The following is a 20,837-nucleotide window of genomic DNA, read 5'->3' on the forward strand; positions in this document are numbered from 1 at the left end:
GCGCTACACTCCTAATCCCCTCAGTGATCAATCACATGAGATTATTTGCCGGCTGCTGATTGATGGACTCGTCCGCCGAATAGCGTTCTAAAATGCAACAATGACTGAAGTATTTTTCATATAGAATGAGCCACTAACTCAGAAGGTAATGTCGTGATGACAGTTTCAGGCCATTGCAACTCTCCTTTTTCACCTCTTTCTCCCTTCGGGAGGTCCTCTCCCGACTCAAAGCAAATGAGATTGATAATGTGCAAGTTGAAATGGACTCAAGAATTCTCACAAGTTGGTCTTAATAGTTTCCGACTGCTTATTTTAAAAGAACACTATATAAATGATAATGTATATAGTGTCACAATCGTATTCATATATTGAATTGACATTCCACTTTTTGTGACATAGACTATATTATATTTTAATATATAAAAATGATATTTATATATTAGTAATATTTTATTCATATTTTAATATTTTTTTCACATTTGTGTAATTAAAACAAAGAACCAAACAACTTTTCCAGTAGGGAAAGTGAATCCAAACACTTTAATACAGAAAAAGCTGTGGGCAGTTCACATGAAATGAAACCAATTAGTTCATTGGGTTTTATGTCTTTCAACCACCCAAAAGGAATAAAGTAAAATAAAATAAAAAAGTTTTGGACTGAGATTTCAGAGCTTTCTCTCAACCCCTTTTTTGTTCAACGATTTTACTGCCTGCTCTCGTTTTAACCTCCAACAAAACCTCTTCCAAAAACCCTCAGCCCTTTTTTTTTCTTTTGTTTTATTTCGCATGTATCATTTTATTTGGATTGCTTGATCATTAATGAAATCAATTTCCTTTTTTCATCGTTGATTACTATGTCTTTTAGTAATTGCCGGTAAGCTTGTTCACAAAGTTTTTGTTTTTATTTGTCGTTTCTTGATCTATTCAAGTTTTAAGAAATAGCTTTTGATTTTTCATTAGAATCCCATCACAAGTTTTGAGATTTTCTTTTTCCGATCTTGAGTTCTGATTAGAAAATGAGTTTTACCATTAAACAATCAGCTTTGGCTACATGCATAGATGTCTCTAATTCTCTTGTTTACAAAAGATCACCTTCAATTCGTAGACATCCCTTTTCACCAGTTTTGAATCTTCAAAACATCACGAAAAGAACCAACGTTTTGGTCTCAAAACCATTGCATATCTCATCTGTTGAGAGTATTGGTAAGGAGAAAAAACCAGTAATTCAATGCAACGCTTATGAAGCTGACAAGTCAGAGCCTATTGAGGCAGCAGAGCAAGTTAAATCAGAAGCTGCAAAAAGGGTGAAAATTGGGATTTATTTTGCAACTTGGTGGGGTTTGAACGTGGTTTTCAATATTTATAACAAGAAGGTTTTGAATGCTTACCCTTACCCTTGGTTGACTTCAACATTGTCCCTTGCTTGTGGTTCTTTAATGATGTTAATTTCATGGGCTACAAGGATTGCTGAGACCCCAAAAACAGATTTTGAGTTTTGGAAGACTTTGTTCCCGGTGAGTTTTTTTCCCCTTTTCTTTGTTTGGTTGATGAGAAAGTGAGGGGAAAAGATTGAAACTTGCCTTATTGGGTTTTTTGTTTTTTAAGGTTTTGATGTTACTGCTGTAGGATCATGTTCTTTTATGTTGTTTTGGACAGTATTGGAGGAAAAAGTTAGAAGTGCAACAATTACAGTTTGTCTGATTGTAGAGAAAATGAAGGAAATGAGAAAGGGAACCTAAATTTTGGTATTATGCATCTTATCTTAAAAATTAAAAAATGAAAATTTTGATGGAACAGAACAAAATGAAACTTAGATGAATGTTTTTAATTTTCCAAATTAATATCTGAATCCATTAACAGTTGTTATCTTTTCTTGAGAGCCTAAGTCAATTACAATATTAAAGAACTTTTGGGTTTACTTTTTTTCATTTCATTTTCTTCATAGGTTGCTGTGGCACATACAATTGGACATGTAGCAGCAACTGTGAGTATGTCTAAGGTTGCAGTTTCATTCACCCACATCATCAAGAGTGGTGAACCTGCTTTCAGTGTCTTGGTTTCAAGGTTCTTGCTTGGAGAGAGCTTCCCTTTATCGGTTTACTTGTCTCTTATCCCGATCATTGGCGGTTGTGCTCTTTCCGCTTTAACCGAACTCAACTTCAATATGACTGGTAAAAACATCATAACCTCTCTGTTACTTTTATATTTCAGGTGTTCTGGAAGACAAACCTCTCTAAATTTGTGCTTATATGATTTGAATGTACAAAATTCGTTTTAGCCTTGGTTTTCTTAACAACCAAACCTAAGAAGGTTATGATCCTTATTTTCAGTTATAATTTTTCAAATGTGTTACCATATATTTGTTTTTTTTAGCTGGTAATTTGGTTTGCATATTTATTTTGCTGTTTTCAGGTTTTATGGGAGCTATGATATCGAACTTGGCATTTGTCCTCCGTAACATATTCTCGAAGAAGGGCATGAAGGGGAAATCCGTTAGCGGGATGAACTACTACGCCTGTCTATCTTTGTTGTCTCTTGTAATTCTCACACCTTTTGCAATTGCTGTAGAGGGACCGCAGATGTGGGCTGCAGGATGGGAAACGGCCTTATCTCAAATTGGACCACAGTTTATCTGGTAACAACATGAATTACTAAGTTGTAGTTCTTTGTTCTGTTTCTATCCGCTTAGTATTTGTCTGGATTTTGTGTTTGACTCTGCCAGATGCTTTGCATGCATTAGATAAACTTACTGGCATTCATTTGTTGATTAGGGTTCTACAAAATGGAACAATTTAGATGTCCCATCACCCTTACAATTTTGTAAGAGAATATGTATTTGTTCTATTTTAATCTGAACCACAAATAGATGATGGAATTCCGTCCAAAAAGCCTTTATACTCTATTGATGCTTACGCAGATCTTGAATTCTATACTCCTTTTCAAGAGCTGGTCAAAATTGGATGATTTATTCATTTAGTTAATCTTTAATTAATATATGCCTCAAGACCTGTATATAACCTGGACTGAAATTATTAATAATCAATTATATTTCCATTGAAGATTCGGTTAAGCTCCTAGAACATTCGGATTAAATGCTACAATTGTCATCTACTCATCTTTTCACCCTATTTTCTGTGCATCGCGAGTTGATATTATATAAGTTTTCTATTAGTTACTCTTTATTGACATGTTGTAACGATTCACGATATTTTTACTTCTTTCCGTCATTTTAACAAAATTTTGTGTATTTTGTTGTATTTTGATAGGTGGGTAGCGGCCCAAAGTATTTTCTATCATCTCTACAACCAGGTCTCATACATGTCCCTTGATGAGATATCTCCCTTGACATTTAGCGTTGGCAACACCATGAAACGTATATCAGTTATAGTCTCTTCCATCATCATCTTCCACACGCCTGTCCAGCCAATCAATGCTCTAGGAGCTGCCATCGCTATCCTCGGAACCTTCTTGTATTCTCAGGTGAGTGATCATGTAACTACGAACTGTGGAACAGCTTTATGTTCTAAAAACACTGTCATGTTTGGTGTGTTTGATCTGTTCGTTGGACCCTCTTTTAACACCTACTCAATGCCTCCTACAATAGTTCAGTGCTTAGATATATCTTTTGAATCTTGTGATATTTGAACAATATGAATCCATAGATGCTGGCCGGCACTAGTTGCCAATTCGACAATTGACATCTTCAGTATATGAATGTACCAATTAAACTATGTGGACCAGTTTCGACCTAACCATAGGCAACAGACAAGATCATGCATAGTTTATTATTTTTGGCCATAGTCAAAGATCCTTGGTTTCTCCTAAATCATGTTCGTTTGATCTCTTTTGCAGGCAAAAGCGTGAGAAAAACCAGGGGTTCGAGAATTTTGATTCATCATACAACATAGATGATGAAAGACAAAATCGGTCTCCGAAAGAATTTAGCTTAGATGAGTTCTTATAGATTACTACTGTCTTTTAGAATTGATGAATGCTGGGATTTGGACAGATAAAGTCTGTCATAGTGTAGATATTTTACAATAATGATGATTATAAACAATGTCATATAGGAATGTTATTTTTTCTCTTCATGTTTTAGTGCGGCTGAGAGGGAATCTGTCGGAATAAACAAGGATTAAATGTTGTGAGCCTTGGTCCCATTTAGTCTTGACATGAATAAGAACAAGAACAATGTTATTTATTTTATGTTTCCTGTTAGACTATGGTGTTATTTTAAAAGCCATGGGCGGTAGGTTTTAGGATATGATACAAAAAATAATAATTAATACATGATACAGAACATGACATGATAAGAAATTAGATAACATAAACATTTGAGGTTGTACCCGTGGATAACTAAAGAAATTGTCTGAAATTTGTGTTCATACGTGTGTAAAACAAAGCAACTAACACATATAAGGAATAGTTTTTTTTCTTTAAGAAAAAAGACAGTAATTTCTGTAAGAGATGGGACAAACAAATATATATTTTTCACGGTGGATGAACAAATGTCAATGGCGGCACAAAAAGACCATTAGATTTACTACTGCAAATGCTTAATTGTCGTATGAACATCCTTCGTCCTATAGATTAAGCTTAATTTTCTAACATGGAATTGGAGTGGCAGACAGGTTTTTAAGGTTGAAGATGCAATAAAGAACACAGTGCATAAAGACAACTTTGTACATGTCTAATTTTCATTACAGCTATATACCATTTAGACAAAACTAATGATGGAATATAGAAAGCCCTTTCTTCTTGACAAATTAATGTCCTTCATATTCAGCCATAGCCTAATTCACTCAACACCACAGTGGTGCTTGAATTCTTTACTGGAACTTGAAGCACCAGTTAAAAGAAAGCATTTGCAGTGAAATTACTTTTCCCGCTTTAACCACACTGGTGCGGTGAGTACGACGTTCCTTTTTCTTTTCTTTTTAATGAAAAGTAAGCAATTAACTTTACATACAAAATAAATATATTATGATTTTTATGATTATATAATAATTGCACAAGTTTTGTTTCATATAATGATATAATAAATATATATAAAAATTTATTATTATAAAATTTATATTAATTAATCATAAATAAGTAGATATATGAATAATAAAAAATAAATATAAATATAATTAATCAAAAATTAATTAATTATTAATAAAATTATTATTTAACATAAATACAAATTTAATATGAAATATGATTATTTATTTAACATATATAATTGAATTTAATATCCTTAATAGTTATTATTTTTAATTTCGACTGAATTGAAATGCACATATCATCATTAATTTTAATCTCAATATTTAATGTATAGCCCCTTTAAATTATACAGACAAAAAGCTCAAATATTTGCTGCAGCTGAAAAAGGCCTCAAGGAAACTGCAGATGTCAATCTGACAAAATACAGTATGACCTTAATAAGATAGCATTATAAAAATCAAGGTGTTTTGAGTAAGCCAGATTCAAAGCTAATTCCTGGCTATTCAACCCTGTTTCTGGGTAGTTTTGGTGCTTATTTGTTACCAAATATTTTACAGCTTTAACAGAATAAATTTGGACCCACTTCCTTTTAAGAAACCTATAATTTAATTCCATTTTCATATTCTTTTAAGTTGCTTGAAACCCAAGTGGAATTATTCCAACTCCACTCATAAGCATCATTTATTTTCCCCTATATCTTCTTTTTTCTCTTTATTAGTAATAAAGAATCCTTTCAGGAAAACAAAGCAGATTCTCCTCTCTTTTTTCACTAGGAAAATGAGTTGAAAGAATATATGAAATTAGAATGAGAAAAGAAGCAAAAGAAAAGGAAACTCGGAAAAGGCTCAGCTGAAATATCAGATTCGTTTTCCTTTAAATATTTCTGTTCAATATTTTTATTTATCCGAACATAAGTATAAAATCTTATAAATTAAGTATACTCGTATTCAACACGAATTAGAGGAAGAGAGGCTAACTTTGAAACGAGAATACGTTACAAGGAAAAGGCAAAGGCAACGAAAAGAAATGAACCAAACAATCAGAGACCAAAGTTTGGTGGTTGTGGGGTCAAATTTGGTGCTATGAATTGAAAAACTTTTGTTTATTTTTTCTCTTTTCCATGTTCTCATTTTCTTTCTATTTCAACTATGTACATAACGATCAGTTGGGGGGGGGGGGAACCCAAACCCAAAAAAAGAAACATGTTTTTAGAAGTCGATGATGGGTTCTCCAATGGTCAAGTTTCTCTCAACAGTCCATGGCAAGTTAAACAGTTTGGCCATGATGAACTTGAAGATCTTGTTCACATTGATGTTATGTTTAGCACTTGAGAAGAAAAGGGTTGCCTTCATTGCCTTGGCATATGCTCTTGCCTGTTCCAAATTTCAACTTTGGTTAATTCTTGCTTTTAAAAACTAATAATAATGCTTTTCTTTTTGTAAGAACATTAAATATCAAATTGCCACTTGATGTACTATCTAAAAAGGAAATTTCTTTGTCTAAAGCAATTAAATTCCAATTTTCCTACTTTTAAATCAAGTGGCCCCTTTTGTACGTTTGATTTTTACACACGGTTTGAGAAAGATTGGGGAAGGTTTGTCAAATGGCGATGGATCAGAATTGACAAAGGAAGACTCCCCCCATCACATTCCTCTTGCGTCACTTTTAAGATTAAATTAAACACTTGATTCTAACATAAACCACACGTCCATGATTTAAGTAATTTCAGGTCGTACGTATGTTTCTTGGACTCAAGAATGAGCGTAAAATACGAGATTTTCAATAAACTATGCAAAAGAACTAAGGTAAATTGTGTACCTGAGTAACAACAGTCCATTGCAAATCTGGGGGAAGTCTAACAAAGTCATCAAATTTTGTTCCTATTAATACTGGAATTGCAGTCTGCAAAAATCATGGGAAGGACCACATTAAAATTAAGAACCGTTGAAAACCTGGGAAACTGATATAAAAACACAGGAAAAAACATCATGAAATTTAGGGGCTCCACTCCATAAAATCCTTTACTTGATACTGAGACCACCTATATTAATTGGAGCACTAATTTTATGGGCCTAGCACTGAAAACTTGACATCTCTCTTATCATTTGCAAGTTGAGCCTGAAATTTGACACCAATCTAATGATTTCCACATTAAGTTCACCCATCCTATTCCCCACATTCATCAACAACACCTTCTTGATGTATTAGCAGCTTAAAGTTGCAACTAAATTACACATCAATAAATTTTGCAGTTTCACAAAAAATCAAAACCCTTTATTTGTTAGATTATATTTACTCGTCTTTGAGTTTCGAAAATTGATTGTATGAATCAACGAGATTAAACTTTCCGACCGTAACGGCGAAACCCCTTTAGGTAAAAAAGCTAACACTAACTACTGATTGACGGAAAAATGCCATGAAAAGCTAATTTTAGTACCTGATTCCATTTTCTTGCTTGACTATACCATCCAACAACACTGCAAAAAATCCAATAAGAAAACCAGCAAATATCAGAAAAACCATATCATCAATTTGCATTTGTGGTGGTTTGCAGTTGAAAAAAACAGGTTTTTGAGCTGACCTGTTAAGGGTGCATCGGCTAGTTAGATCAAACATAAAGAAAATTGCTACTGAATCTTTACAAGCAATTGGAAGATGATCAAGTGAGTTACTGTCACCTGCAATGGAATAATCACAAGAAAAAAAAAAAGAAAAAAGCTCTGGTGTTACTGCAGAAAAAAATAGTGAAATTTTTAAATGAGAAAACCAAATTTATTGAATCACACAAATACCTCCTACATCCCATATGCTGAAAGAAATCCTGGCACCTTGAACCGATAATGTTTTGTTTACTAAATTTAATCCTGACATTTGTAAGCTTTTCTCTTCTTCATCCCCAACATATTTGATCTTCCAAAAAGAAAAAAGAAAGGTTATTTCCATTGAAAAAAACAACTTATTCTAAGTGGAATTTCATCGAACACAAAAACAGCAAAATGAAACCAAAAATAATATTTCTTACCAGAAAGCTTGTTTTTCCAATTTGACAGTCACCTAACAAACTGATCTTCAAACTAACCAAATCCGAATCCGTCTCGTACCCGTTACACATCACCCGGGAGAGGCCGGCCTCGTCGTCTTCATCTCCGTAAACCACTATCCCTTCCACCGGAGAAGAATCCCGGCGAGCCAACTTCGTGTAGTTCACAGGGCGTCTTCCTATAGAACAAACAAGAATTCTATCCCAAATGAACCTAAAAAACCTTCGAAAGATCGATACCCTTCCTAGTATACTCCATTTGATATTGACGTGAACAATTTTTCTACAAAGCTGTGTCATCTTTTCCGGCGGCTTCATAAATGATATCGGACATGGAAATGGAAGATAGGTTGTTGTTTCGACATAGTATTTTAATGTTTTTTTTTTTTCAGCTTATGCGTTGAATAAGCTTAGTATATTTGTAATGTAATAGGGGATAACGGTTGACCGGTATTTTTTTCTTTTTGGGTATACCCAAATAGTCCAAAATGCCGGCTTCTTGGGGTCTACGTACGATGGGCATTTTGGGTCAATTACGGTAAGCAAAAAGACTAATATACAAAGATGAAAAGGGCAATTTGGTCATTTAGTGAAAAGGGTAATTTGGAGAAGATGAAAATATTTTATATTTTTATTTTAATTTATTCTTTTTGAAGGGATAAATCTTTATCTACAATCCATACACAAAGCACAAGCATCTTGTGAAGTGTGTGTGTGTGTTTTTTAATAAAGGAAGAGTCAGTGTTGTTCGGAAATTAAATTTGAAACAGGGTAAATTAGTTATTTAAGTAAATTTTTATTTGAAAAATTACAATATGGTTATTGAATTATTCAAATATTTTTATTTAAGTTATTAAATTATTTAAAAAAATTATTTAAGTTATTGAGATTTAAGGTTTTTTTTTTAAGTTTTGCTAGTGAGCTAAAAGAGATGATTCAAATATCGGTACAGTGGTTCAGTTTAGGTCCAAGTCAATCAGACGGTCAATATCGGATATCGAAAAAAAAACTGTTTGAATTTGGTTTACAGATTCATTAGTTGTTTCATGAAAAAAAAAAGTTAAATGGTAGAAGAGAAAGAAAAAGAGAGCTTTCAATTGGAGTAAGCAATGCGAACAAAGAAAGCCGTATAGCATGGATTTTATCAATCCAGTGATTTAAATGAAAACTTTTGGATAGTTTAGTGACTAAATTGTAACTTTTTTTAGTTAAGTGATCAAAACGAAAACTTTTCATAATTTAGTGACTAATTGTATAGTTTACCCTAATTAAAAACTTGATATTAGAAAATAAAAAAACAATAACATTATGCTTTTATTAATTTAAGAAGGTTGGGTTTGGGATTATGAAGGTCAATATATGCTCAAAAATGGTGGATTTATAGATTTTACAAGCAATATTAGTAAGGTAATATATATTTTACAGTATATTTAAAATTTTAAAAGTATAACTTAAAAATGAGATTACTATTATATATATATATATATATCAATCATTTAATCTCATTTATGAACTTAATTTTTTCTTTAATTTATTAAAAAATAAAATAAAAAGTATAAAAACTAACAAGGTGGACAAGAAATGGTTGCACTTTCAAAAGGTGATATTTTTGTTAATAATGAAAATGAAAAAATTAGAAAAAGATGGTTTATAACATTTATTCAAATTTTACTTTAATCATCAACAATTTCACAATTTTTATTTCTTTCAAAGAATATATATATTGCACATGATTTTAAGTTTTAACCTATGCTCAGGAAATAATATTTATAAAATGTTTTTGTTGTTGTTGTTGAGAAGTGACAACTATGAAGGACAAAAACTGTGGGTTAATGAAGACAAGCAACAAATTAAAACCATCCATTTGTACATTTATCTATTAGGTTCAGATCAAAAGGAATATTATAGATGCAGTTGTTGGTAGGTTAAATGCAGAAATTAACTATTATGGCATCATCAATGTCATAAAACAGCAATAAAATCCTTTGTCTTTTGATTGGTAGATCTAGATCAACTAAACCAATTTTAATCCCTTTTTTTTTTCAAAAAAAGCAAATGTGTTTTTTAGTTCATTAAAAACTTAGGTAAGGGGAGATTATTTAGTCCATGATTAAGGCATGTGATTGGTTTTATACGGATAAATTTGGTTATTTAATGTTTATGTAAATTTTGAAATATACGTGTTGGGGACCGACGTATATAAACAACGAAATAAAAAAGATAGAGAAGATCAAATATAAATTTTTCATGGAAAACTCTTACGAAGAGAATAAAAATTACGGATAAAGGAGGCTTCGACTTTTTACTAAATAAGTAAACAAATGAGAGTACAATATAGAGAAAATAAACCTAAATGAACTAAACGTACAAAATGAAACCCTAAAAATATAACACTAACTCTCATAGAGTTCTCTCAGGGTACAAAAAATTCTCTCCATAGTTACCATGAAAACTCTCTCACCAAAACTCATCTGCAACTATATCTTGTCATCCCCAAAAGAAAAGCTTTGTAATACTGCATATTTAATTGTCTCATCAAAATAGAGATATAAAGCCCCTTTAAATAGGCTAAGTTTAAAGGGCTAAAACGACTAAAATATCCCTGAAGTAATTAGAGTTCGACTGGGAGAAGAAGTCATGTTTGGCTGTCAAAACGCTGCTGTATTACTTGAGGAATTTGTCGCATTGTCGTGACGTCCCATGCATACTCATTGCGATATCGCCCTCTTTGTTAATTGGAGAACTCGTCACGTCGTCATGACGTCTGATAATACGAGGCACACCCAACAAAGTGGACTGCCATGTGAATTGTCACCTCTCGTCACGACGTTGGTGTCCTCCACGTCGTGGCGTCGTATCTATTTCACCTTTGTCTTTATTAACTACCTGCAAATTGTCCTATAAATGCGAGACACACCCCCCACAACATAAGCTAACATATGAATTGTCAAATTGTCACACCAACATTATTTAAAACATTAATATTTTAATTAACGTTTTTATTAAAAATTAATTTAATTCTTCTTAAAAAATTAATTGACCAAATTAAATTAAAAAAATCAAATTAACAAAAAGTTAAATAATAAAAGTTTTGTACAGAAAATTAAAAAATAAAAACTAAATTTACCATTATACTTTTTCAAAAAATGATACCAAGAACTCAAACAACCCAACTAAAGCACATTGAGGGAATAAAGCAAAAGCTTCAAGCATCAACAGAATGACATATAAACCCCACCTTTTTGCAGCTTTTTTTTTTAATAGCAATTTACTTATACAATGTAAGACTTCGTTTTTTTATATATTTTAAATAGTTTTTTTAGAATAAATCTTAAAAATGTGTTATCCAATTTGAAACAATATATATAATAATACTTTGTTCTTTTCAAAAAAATTTTATATAAAGTTACCAAAAATATTATTTAAAAAGGAAAAAAATATATATCTTTTGATTTCTTAGATTGTTGGCATTGATTCTTCATCTACAATCTACCTATTTTACATTAATTTTCTCATCCAATCAGAGTTAATATTATTACATGTACCCACCACTGGAAATGCCTCCTTTTTTGCTCTCATTAGTATTGTTTAATAATATTTTTATTCTTTTCATATAATTTTAGAACCATACTCCAACGGACCATGCTTTAACAACTCTCTAGGTAGTTCACAATAGCTAAAGGTTTATTGATAAGGCAATTATATTTGTATATGATGCTTCTTATTTGTGTCCTTCTGCATTTGAATCTTCCTATGTTTCTCAAAAGTGGTGTTTTAGTTTTGGGTTTAAAAATTTTGGTAAACGTGAAGGTATGTTATATTATATATAATTTATGGAGATATATATGTTTGTCAATAATCGTATTTATGTTGAAATTGATAGGATTTATATATATATTATTAATACACTCGAATTTCTATTTTTTTATATTGATAGCAATATTTATGCCAATTGAATTAACACTTAATCAATAAATTTAAAAATAATAATCTATATAAACATTGTATGATGGTCTAACCCAATCAATTAATTAATATAATTAAAATTATGATTTGTTTCGTAAAAAACGAAACTGATAATATCAATAATCTAGGATTTGATGTTTCAAAAACATCAAAAAAGAAAATTGGTAATGAAACAATGGGATGGGAGGGTCCTTGTCCGAAGCAAAACATCGAAATAATCAATTACTTAATATATATTATCTATTTGGTAAAGAAATTAATGTCCTACGAGTGGGAGGGACCATAGTTGACATTTAAGACCAGAACCACCTAACTAACTAGTATAAACTAATTTGTTTGCTATTGAAAAGTTAATGGAGTTGGGTAAGACATGAAAAGCTAATACCAGACACTAACTATTAAATAATTATAATAAGAAAAAAAGTAAGTTTTTTATACGATTACTAAGCTACGTGTAATGCTCTCCTTCTTAAAATAATAGTTATTACTATTTGAATCAACATCTTCCAACTTATCGTAATTACAAGATATAATCGAGTTAAAATTCAATTAAAAAAATATAATTTTAATCCTATCATCCTGCATGTTTTTTTTTGTTTAATTATATTTCCAATATTTATATTCTTTACAAATTTAAATTTTAATCTTTTCACTTTTAATCTAAAAATTTATTCCCTCTAACCTTTTGATTTAATAATTGAAGTTCGATTGATAACATCGTTAAATAATCTTTATTAGATTAGATTATAAACCATTTTTATAATAATAAAATTTTCTTACATCATCAATATTACAAGCGTGAAAGGTCAAACAAGTAAAAAAAATGTTTAATACGAGGTTGCAAGGTTTTCAATTCTAAATTTGAGATTGTAAGGTTTTTCAACACTATTTTAGAGAAGTAAAATGAAAGCTTTTACTTTTATTTTTTTTTCTTTATGTGATTTTCAAGCAATTTTAAAATTGGCCAAGTGAGTAATTTTTTTTTTATTTTGAAAATACAACATAATCTAATTTTATAGAAATTTTTCGACGATGTTATTAATTGGACTTCAATTGTTAAATTAAAAGAGTAAAGAGATTAAATTTCTAGAATTAAAAGTAACAAGGCTAAATCTTAAATGTGTGAAGAATACAAGAATTGAGAGCAGAATTTTGACTATTTTTAAAGAGGAGAGATCCAGTCATACGACGTATTGTTTGATTAATATTTTAAACAATTCAGCAATTGAATTTATCAATATAATTATATTTATCATGTATGTAAAATTTCTAACCAATCTGATATCTTTAGCATATTGATCTAAAATATTATATATATATATTAATATTAATTAAACTGTTGAATTTTTTTACATAAAATAAACAGTTAGAAATTTTATATTTTCGTCAAATTTGACATGAAAAATCTATATAAATAAAATGTAAAATATGATTATTAATCGTACAAAATATACGAAATCCAATTTTAATTTTATACCAACATAAATAAATTTCTTCCCATATTTAAAATAACGTTTTGAAGAATTGTTGTTAATAATATTTTAGCTATAAATGTATATGGTTAGGTCTTCTTTTTGAAGATAACATTACCCAATTTTGTTAATTTATTTATTTTCAATTTTAGTTTCCAAACCAAAGTTTGTTGTTTGGGGTTAAGCCACACATGTTGACACATGTAAAGATCGTTAAAGAAAAAAAAGATGATTACAAAGAAAACTTTGAAGAGTGGATGTATGGGTCCTCTCCATAGGGGAAGGGTCTCTCCAAAATCATTTTGTATAAGTAATATAGTAAGTTCCCCAATCATTTTCACCTACAACCATGTTTAATTTCGTGATGTTTTGTATTCAATCGTAAAATATATTTCATTTTTATAATTAAACTATAACAAATTATGACCCAATTTAGTTTGAGAATTTAAGTAAGTGTAAATGAAAATGGTTAAATTATATTATTAGTCTTGTTGTTGCGACATTTTTTAAATAGAAAATTTTAAATTTTTTTTTATTTGAACCAATGGGAAATATGGTAAGGCAATGAAAGGAAGATAAAAGGGCAAGAAGGAAAGAAAGCAAAGAAGTGTTCTGAAAAGAGGGGGGGGGGTTAGTGGTTGACAATGACAAACCACAAGGGTGCCAAATTGGAGTGCATGTGAATGGACAAATGTGACTTGGAAACCACCCATTTGTTGCTTATCCATTTTCACTTCACTCCAAGCTAAATTAAGTCAAGCACCAACAAAAGAAAATGTATTTAATTGTTGTAATAAAACTATAGGATTAAATTTAAATCATTTAAATGATTTCATCTTAGTTCTCTAGAAGAAAAGAAATATGAGAGGGATCATTTATTATGATTCCTATCGTTCAACAACACATCAAGAAAAATAGAAAGTGTAAACTAGTAAACTATACTTATCCAAAGCTAGTGGCATTTCTTGTTTGATGGGTTTTAATTTATTATCTTAATTCGATTTAATATATTTTTTTGAATCAAGTCAAGTAAAATGAAATTTCAGTTGACTTAAATTAAGTAAAAATGTTCGAGTTAAATTAAAAAATTAAACATGTTAAATTAAAATTTTATTATAGTATGACTAATTTTATGTTAGAGCACATAAATTTAAAACCATATATATTTGAAAACTTTTTCAAAGTAAAATAATAATAATAATAAAGATACTTTAGTATGATAAACTTCAGTAATTAATTAACTTATTTAGGTCCCAAAATTATTATTTTAGAAAAAAATTAAAATTTTAACTTTCTTTATATATTCTTTAGAATTTTTTTATAAATATTTTGATTTTTTTTTGTAATTTTGGTTGAGAGAGAGAGATTAATTTACTCATTTTCGAAATTGACAGGGACCAAAGGGATATTTACACCAACCTGTTATTCGAATTGTAAAATCCAACTCGACTTGAACTCAAAATTCGAATTACTTGATTCAAATAACTCGAAATTCAAATTTTGCTCACTTCTACTGCTTGAGTTGAGTTTTCAACTTGAATTTAAATTAAAAATATTTTTATTTAAATTATATAAATAAGAAATTATATATTTAAAATAGTTATTTCAAGGGGGCAATTTACCAAAAAAAGCCTTTTTTTTAAATTTACCAAAATGGGCCCAATATTTTATTATTTACCGGAATGGGCCCTTTTCTCCGAAATCATATCCACGTCAGCGCGATGTCAGGGGACGTTCCAGGAAATCGCGGCCACGTCAGCGCGCTTTGCTGACATGGCAACAAATCGCGTCCTCTGGAGCGTGATTTGTGTCCACGTCAACAAAATGCACTGACGTGGTCGCGATCTGACCCGCGCGTGAACAGTGTAAAAAAAAACTATAAATAACCCCCACCCCTTTGTTTTTTTCACAAACTAATTCTCTCTCAAATTTCCTCTCAATTTACTCTCAAATTCCTTCAAAATTTCTCTCAAATCCATATTTAATTTCAATTTGCTCTCAAGTTCTTCTTAAATTTCTCTTAAATCCCTATTTTTAAATATTTTTAATTTTTTTTAATTTTTTTATACCGTAAAATTTTGTACGATTTCAGCAATGGCGGGAGAATTGACTCATCTTGAATCTTGATAATCATCACATATCGATGGAACAAATGAAAATGGTAAACATTAATATAATTTTTAAATATTATTTAAGAATTTTTTATTTATGCATTTTTAGATAATTATTAATTTATTATTTGTGGTAAAAGTCTGTAGATCAGGTATTGGAATGCAATATCCGGAATATGCATGCTCCTCCATCACCATTAGTAGAGAACTACCTGCAGGAAGTGGGTTTTTGACACATGGCGACGGTAGGCTGGGATGCAAGGTGGACCCGAAACTAATCAATGCGTTGATCAAGATGTGGAGACCTGAGACGCACACATTCCATCTTCCATGTGGAGAGTGCACTGTCACTTTGGAAGACGTCAGCCTGCAATTGGGATTGCCAATGGACGGGTACCTAGTCACGGGGTCTGTCCAATCTAGCGATTGGCCAGCGGTGTGCTACGAGCTTCTGGGCGCTATTCCGGAGAAAATGGACGGAGGTAAGATCGAGATGGGCTGGTTGCGAGACACATTCCTGGATCCGGATGAAGATTCAACCGAAATAGAAAGAATCCGATATGCTCGGGCATATATTCTTCAGTTAATTGGAGGTTATCTGATGCCGGACTTGTCACGGAGCCGCGTACATCTAAGATGGCTGCTGAAACTCGTTGATTTTAGAGCAGCCGGTGAATTGAGTTGGGGGTCTGCTATCTTGGCCACATTATATCGGGAGATGTGTGGGGCGACGCGACCGAGGAGACTAAAAATTGGAGGTTGCCTGTCACTACTGCAGTCATGGGCACTGTTTCACTTTCTATTTCTACGTCCTCGAGTGGACCACCCATATACATTCCCACTCATAACGAGGTAAATTTTATATTAGAGTTTACAATTATTATGTAGATATTTAAAAATAAAATTATGCTAAAAGTTTATTTAATTAGGTGGAACCATCCGGCAAATCATGCTCGATTACCTACGGAACTTGAAGATATACGGCTTCTATTAGACCAACAGTTGTAAGCACATGCAAGTATTAAATAAAAATGATATTTCCATCATTTGCTAGTCGATTGGTAATTAGTAATTAGTAATTAGTATTATTTATATAACTAATATTTCTATAATGTTCATATAGTTTCAATGAACACAATACGAGGATCCAGTAATTCGGGTAGTAATTCCGGATGAGTTCTTACAAAATCCACTAGCTTGGCATGGGAAAGTCGTGTTGATCAACTACGCAACCGTGGAGCCGCACCAGTCAGACAGAGTGCTACGACAGTTTGGATGTAGACAACCGATTCCCGTGGATTCTGAGGTGTTTGACGATTAACACAAAGTCGACCTTCGGCAATTGAATACGGATTGGCCGAGATACTGGTTCGAGTACATGGAAATATGGGAAGATCGGTATGAATATATACCTACTTGGGAACCAATCATTGTTCCAGAGTTAGCGTGCATTTCGGAATACATGCCATGGTTTAGGATCCATGGCAAGCCGTATTTACTAACGCTAGAGGAGAGGCAGCGGCAAATACGTGTCCAAAGGGAAAGACGCGGGCCTCTAAATCCAAGACGACAAGATGACGAAAGCAGCCCCTAAACGAGGCCCAGACATTCACCCGGCTCATCATCAGCGGCCATGCAATCACCAGGCCCAACGAGAGCACCGACACAGTCACCCGACGCAGCAGTTCAACCGATGATACCCACGCAACCGCCTTTTCAGATGATGCCAGGTGTGTTTCCTAGCCCTTCTATGTATCCTAACCCTTATATGTATCCTTTTCTGAGTCCTATGGCAGGTTAGAGCCAAATGCCCGGTTTAACTCCATTTCTTGTTATGCCGAGTGGACTGCCGATGTATAGGCCAGCGGCGCACGAGGGATTACAAGAGGGGCTGTCGGGGAGCTCTTATTTTTACCAATCTCCACCAACGTATAAGTTTCAAACACCGTCGCCGTTCGTGATGCAAACACCTCCACATATACTATTCTTTGAAGGTGGATCATCGTCCCAAGTCCGACAACCAGATGTCGTACCGGAAGAACCAGAATCCTCACCGAATGAACAACAACCGCCGCCGAAAGCTAGACAAAGAAGGAATCCAGCGCATAACCGTTGACGGCCGCCATGTGGCACTGAATCCCCAGGCATAGACATTGATTGCCGTATTTAAATTTATTTGTACAAATATTTTGAATATTTTGATATTATTTTATGTAATAAAATAGAAATTTTTTTGAGTTATTTTGATATTATTTGATGTAATAACATGAGCTTAATTAATTTGTACAAATATTTTGAATATTTTGATATTATTTGATGTAATAACATGAGCTTAATTAATTTGTACAAATATTTTGAATATTTTGATATTATTTTAGAATTCTACTAACCATTAATACAGTTATCAGTTATTATTTTTACATTCACATAATGTTAGATTTGAAAAAATGTTTTGACTGTTACTAACAATTAATACAATTATCAATAAATAATTGAAAAATATATAATTTATTTACAATTACATTCAACTATTCCGATTAGGGCATGATCGGCTTGTATGGCCTAGATTCCTACACCATCCGTACAACTTCTGTTGACTGGCTGTTTCTCGGATATCCATATTGTTACATATTCTAGTCGAGCAAGGCCGACCCTTTGGTTTACGACGCAATTCTCTATCCGGTAATAGCTTAAAAGGAGCAAGAGATATGGGCGGCCACTTACGTTCATCTAGGACCGGTGGGAAAATGTGTCTCCAGACGCTGTACATGTTTTCTAATTTGTACACTTCATCCACATAGCTCATCGGATCCAGACGGAGATTCTGACAAGCTGCAATGACATGAGCGCATGGATAATAAAGTGCATCAAACATCCCATAGTCACAAGTCCTATTTCGCAAGTGTACACGATATTACCCGCCAACAACACCTTGGTGCGGTCTGTCAAACTCTGTCACGCGAAACCATAAATTGTCTCGATCGTGACACACTATGTGCATGGTGTTTGCCCTCGCCTTGGCCTTGTTAATTTCTTGAACTACCTTACTGCACCATACATGGCCTCCCTGCATCTGGCCTGCTTAACTTGTTGCTCGCTTTGGAAATAGCGCCGCCAAACGAAAATATGTCTCTCGCACAACCGATGTTATCGTTAGATGGTGCGTTCCTTTAAGAACAGAATTTATTCATTTATCCAGGTTCAACGTCATATGGCCATATCATAGGCCGCTATCATATGCTTGTGCCCACTGTTCGAAACGTATGTTACAAAGGTAGTCCACCCTTTCGCCGTTAATTGAACGTAAAATTGCCAACATCTCGTGAAAACGATCTTTATTTATTTCATACCCTGCCAATATAAGATCATAGCGAATAATTTATACCACTTCTACCAATAAAACTAATTTAAATTGACAAACAAAATAACACAGATATAGACTAAATACCCATGTTGGTCACTTGTCGTCGTTCGTTCTTAGATGGATATTGCTTGTAGTAGTTCGAAGCAACGTGTCTTAGGCAATATCTATGGTGCGTGCGCTGCTATAAGCTTTCCCGTCGATCAAATGCAGCTAGTATACCGGTGCCCCGATCTGAAATAACACAAATATCAGGTTGGGGGCACACATGCCTCATTAACCTAGAGAGAATAAAATCCCAGTCATCAGACGACTCCCTCGGTGTTATTGCAAATGCAATTGGAAGAATTCTCCCACTGCCATCTTGTGCCACTGCAAGCAATAGCCGATGAGTATACCTACCGAACATAAAGGTACCGTCAATTTGTACCAACGGCTTGCAGTATGGAAATGCGTCTCGGCATTGCTTAAAGGTCCAAAACAGGCGTTTGAACACTTGGCATCTACGTAGCAATCGGCCGTTGTAGTACGCATGTTTCGTTTCAAGGTCTGTGATGGCATCTGGGACGTATCTCTCTAGCACCTGACACCACTTCCATATTTCATTATATGAGGCGTCCCACCCGCTATGCATCTTCTCTAACGCCTTTTGCTTAGCTATCCAAGCCTTACGGTAAGAGGGCGTGTACCCAATTTGGCTACGAATATTGGCAATTAACACCGACACTAAAGTCTTGGGATCTGCTTTAACCGTGGGCAGTATCAAGGTAGCTAACATAGCTGAATCCATCTTGGGATGATCTTGTGAAACACCTATAAACCGAGTGTTGACGCCATTTTTTGTTGAAAACGGGGTCGACTTGGGTTTTGAAAAATGAAACGGGAGTCGCCACCAATCCTTTTTTATGAGGTGTGATTGGATCACCTCGAAAAGTGGTTGTCTTTAATAAATGGTTTGATTTTATTAAAACAACGATTTTGGTCCACGAAACTCAGAAAAAATAGGTTCGGGAGTCGGTTACGTACGAGGAAGGATTAGCACCCTCGTAACGCCAAAAATTGGTACCTAGTTGATTAGTTAATGTCTTAATGTCGAAAATTGAAAACTTTGAAGAATTTTAAAAATACGATCCTTGTATTAAAATGTTGAAAATGTTTGAGTAAAGGGGCATATTTCACGTTAATCGAAGAATAGAATCATATCCAGTAAGTTAGGACACAATGTCTCGAATTCCCGGTATGCGAATGAATGCCAAAATTTTACTTATTTAAAAGATATTTTATTATCTCGGGTTTAGAAAACGAATCGTGCCCAGTAAGTTAGGACACGATCTTTTCTTAATTCCCGAGATCGTTTAAAAACTTGAGTTTGAAAAGATTCGTGTATTTAGATTTATTATGAAAGTCGAAACCCAGTAAGTTAGAGTACGATCCTTTCGAATCTAAACACGAAATATTGCCTCGTTTTGAAATTTTGAAGGGATATTCGACTATTTGGCCAAACGAGTAATCGAAACCCAACACATTAGGGCACGTTTTCTTGATTTTCCAAACGCGAAATATTACCTTATTTAGGAAAAGTTTTTGATGCATGATGTCAACATGTGCAACAAAACAATAACGAATACGACAAGTTGAGGATAAAGAATATCAACAATCATCAACAATGAAATAAATAAATAAGAGTCGAATCAATCACATAATATCAAATAAATAGAAGAATAGAATTAAAATGTCCCTTTTTTTTAAAATAATAATAATAATAATGAACATGTGAATAAATAAATAATAACAACAATAAAGAAGATGAATAAAAATTATGAAAATATAAAAAGATATACATGTATGTACACATCAAAGTTTGAAAATAATGAGATATATATATACAAGTAAATAATGAT

The 20,837-nt window shown here is 32.7% G+C and overlaps 1 protein-coding gene and 1 pseudogene across 1 annotated transcript; one reads left to right on the top strand and one right to left on the bottom strand.

The window, feature by feature from the left end:
* The first annotated feature begins 523 nt into the window (after window positions 1-523).
* Window positions 524-4,201, top strand: LOC107938644 (glucose-6-phosphate/phosphate translocator 1, chloroplastic). The gene is made up of 5 exons (XM_016871868.2): window positions 524-1,514; window positions 1,946-2,171; window positions 2,413-2,635; window positions 3,267-3,480; window positions 3,853-4,201. The coding sequence occupies exons 1-5, from the start codon at window positions 1,017-1,019 to the stop codon at window positions 3,862-3,864; spliced, it is 1,173 nt and encodes a 390-aa protein (XP_016727357.1). The 5' UTR covers window positions 524-1,016; the 3' UTR covers window positions 3,865-4,201.
* A 1,651-nt stretch (window positions 4,202-5,852) lies between these two features.
* LOC107938626 (septum-promoting GTP-binding protein 1-like) lies at window positions 5,853-8,375 on the bottom strand (annotated as a pseudogene).
* Between the last annotated feature and the right edge of the window lie 12,462 nt (window positions 8,376-20,837).

This window comes from Gossypium hirsutum, chromosome D01 (genome assembly GCF_007990345.1).
Source record: "Gossypium hirsutum isolate 1008001.06 chromosome D01, Gossypium_hirsutum_v2.1, whole genome shotgun sequence".
Lineage (NCBI taxonomy): Eukaryota > Viridiplantae > Streptophyta > Magnoliopsida > Malvales > Malvaceae > Gossypium > Gossypium hirsutum.

Excerpts from the sequence above, each read along its gene's own strand:
- LOC107938644 (XM_016871868.2), top strand. The coding sequence starts at position 1,017 with ATGAGTTTTACCATTAAACAATCAGCTTTGGCTACATGCATAGATGTC. Across the intron at positions 2,172-2,412 it reads ACTCAACTTCAATATGACTG|GTTTTATGGGAGCTATGATA; the intron begins GTAAAAACATCA and ends TGCTGTTTTCAG. Across the intron at positions 2,636-3,266 it reads ATTGGACCACAGTTTATCTG|GTGGGTAGCGGCCCAAAGTA; the intron begins GTAACAACATGA and ends GTATTTTGATAG.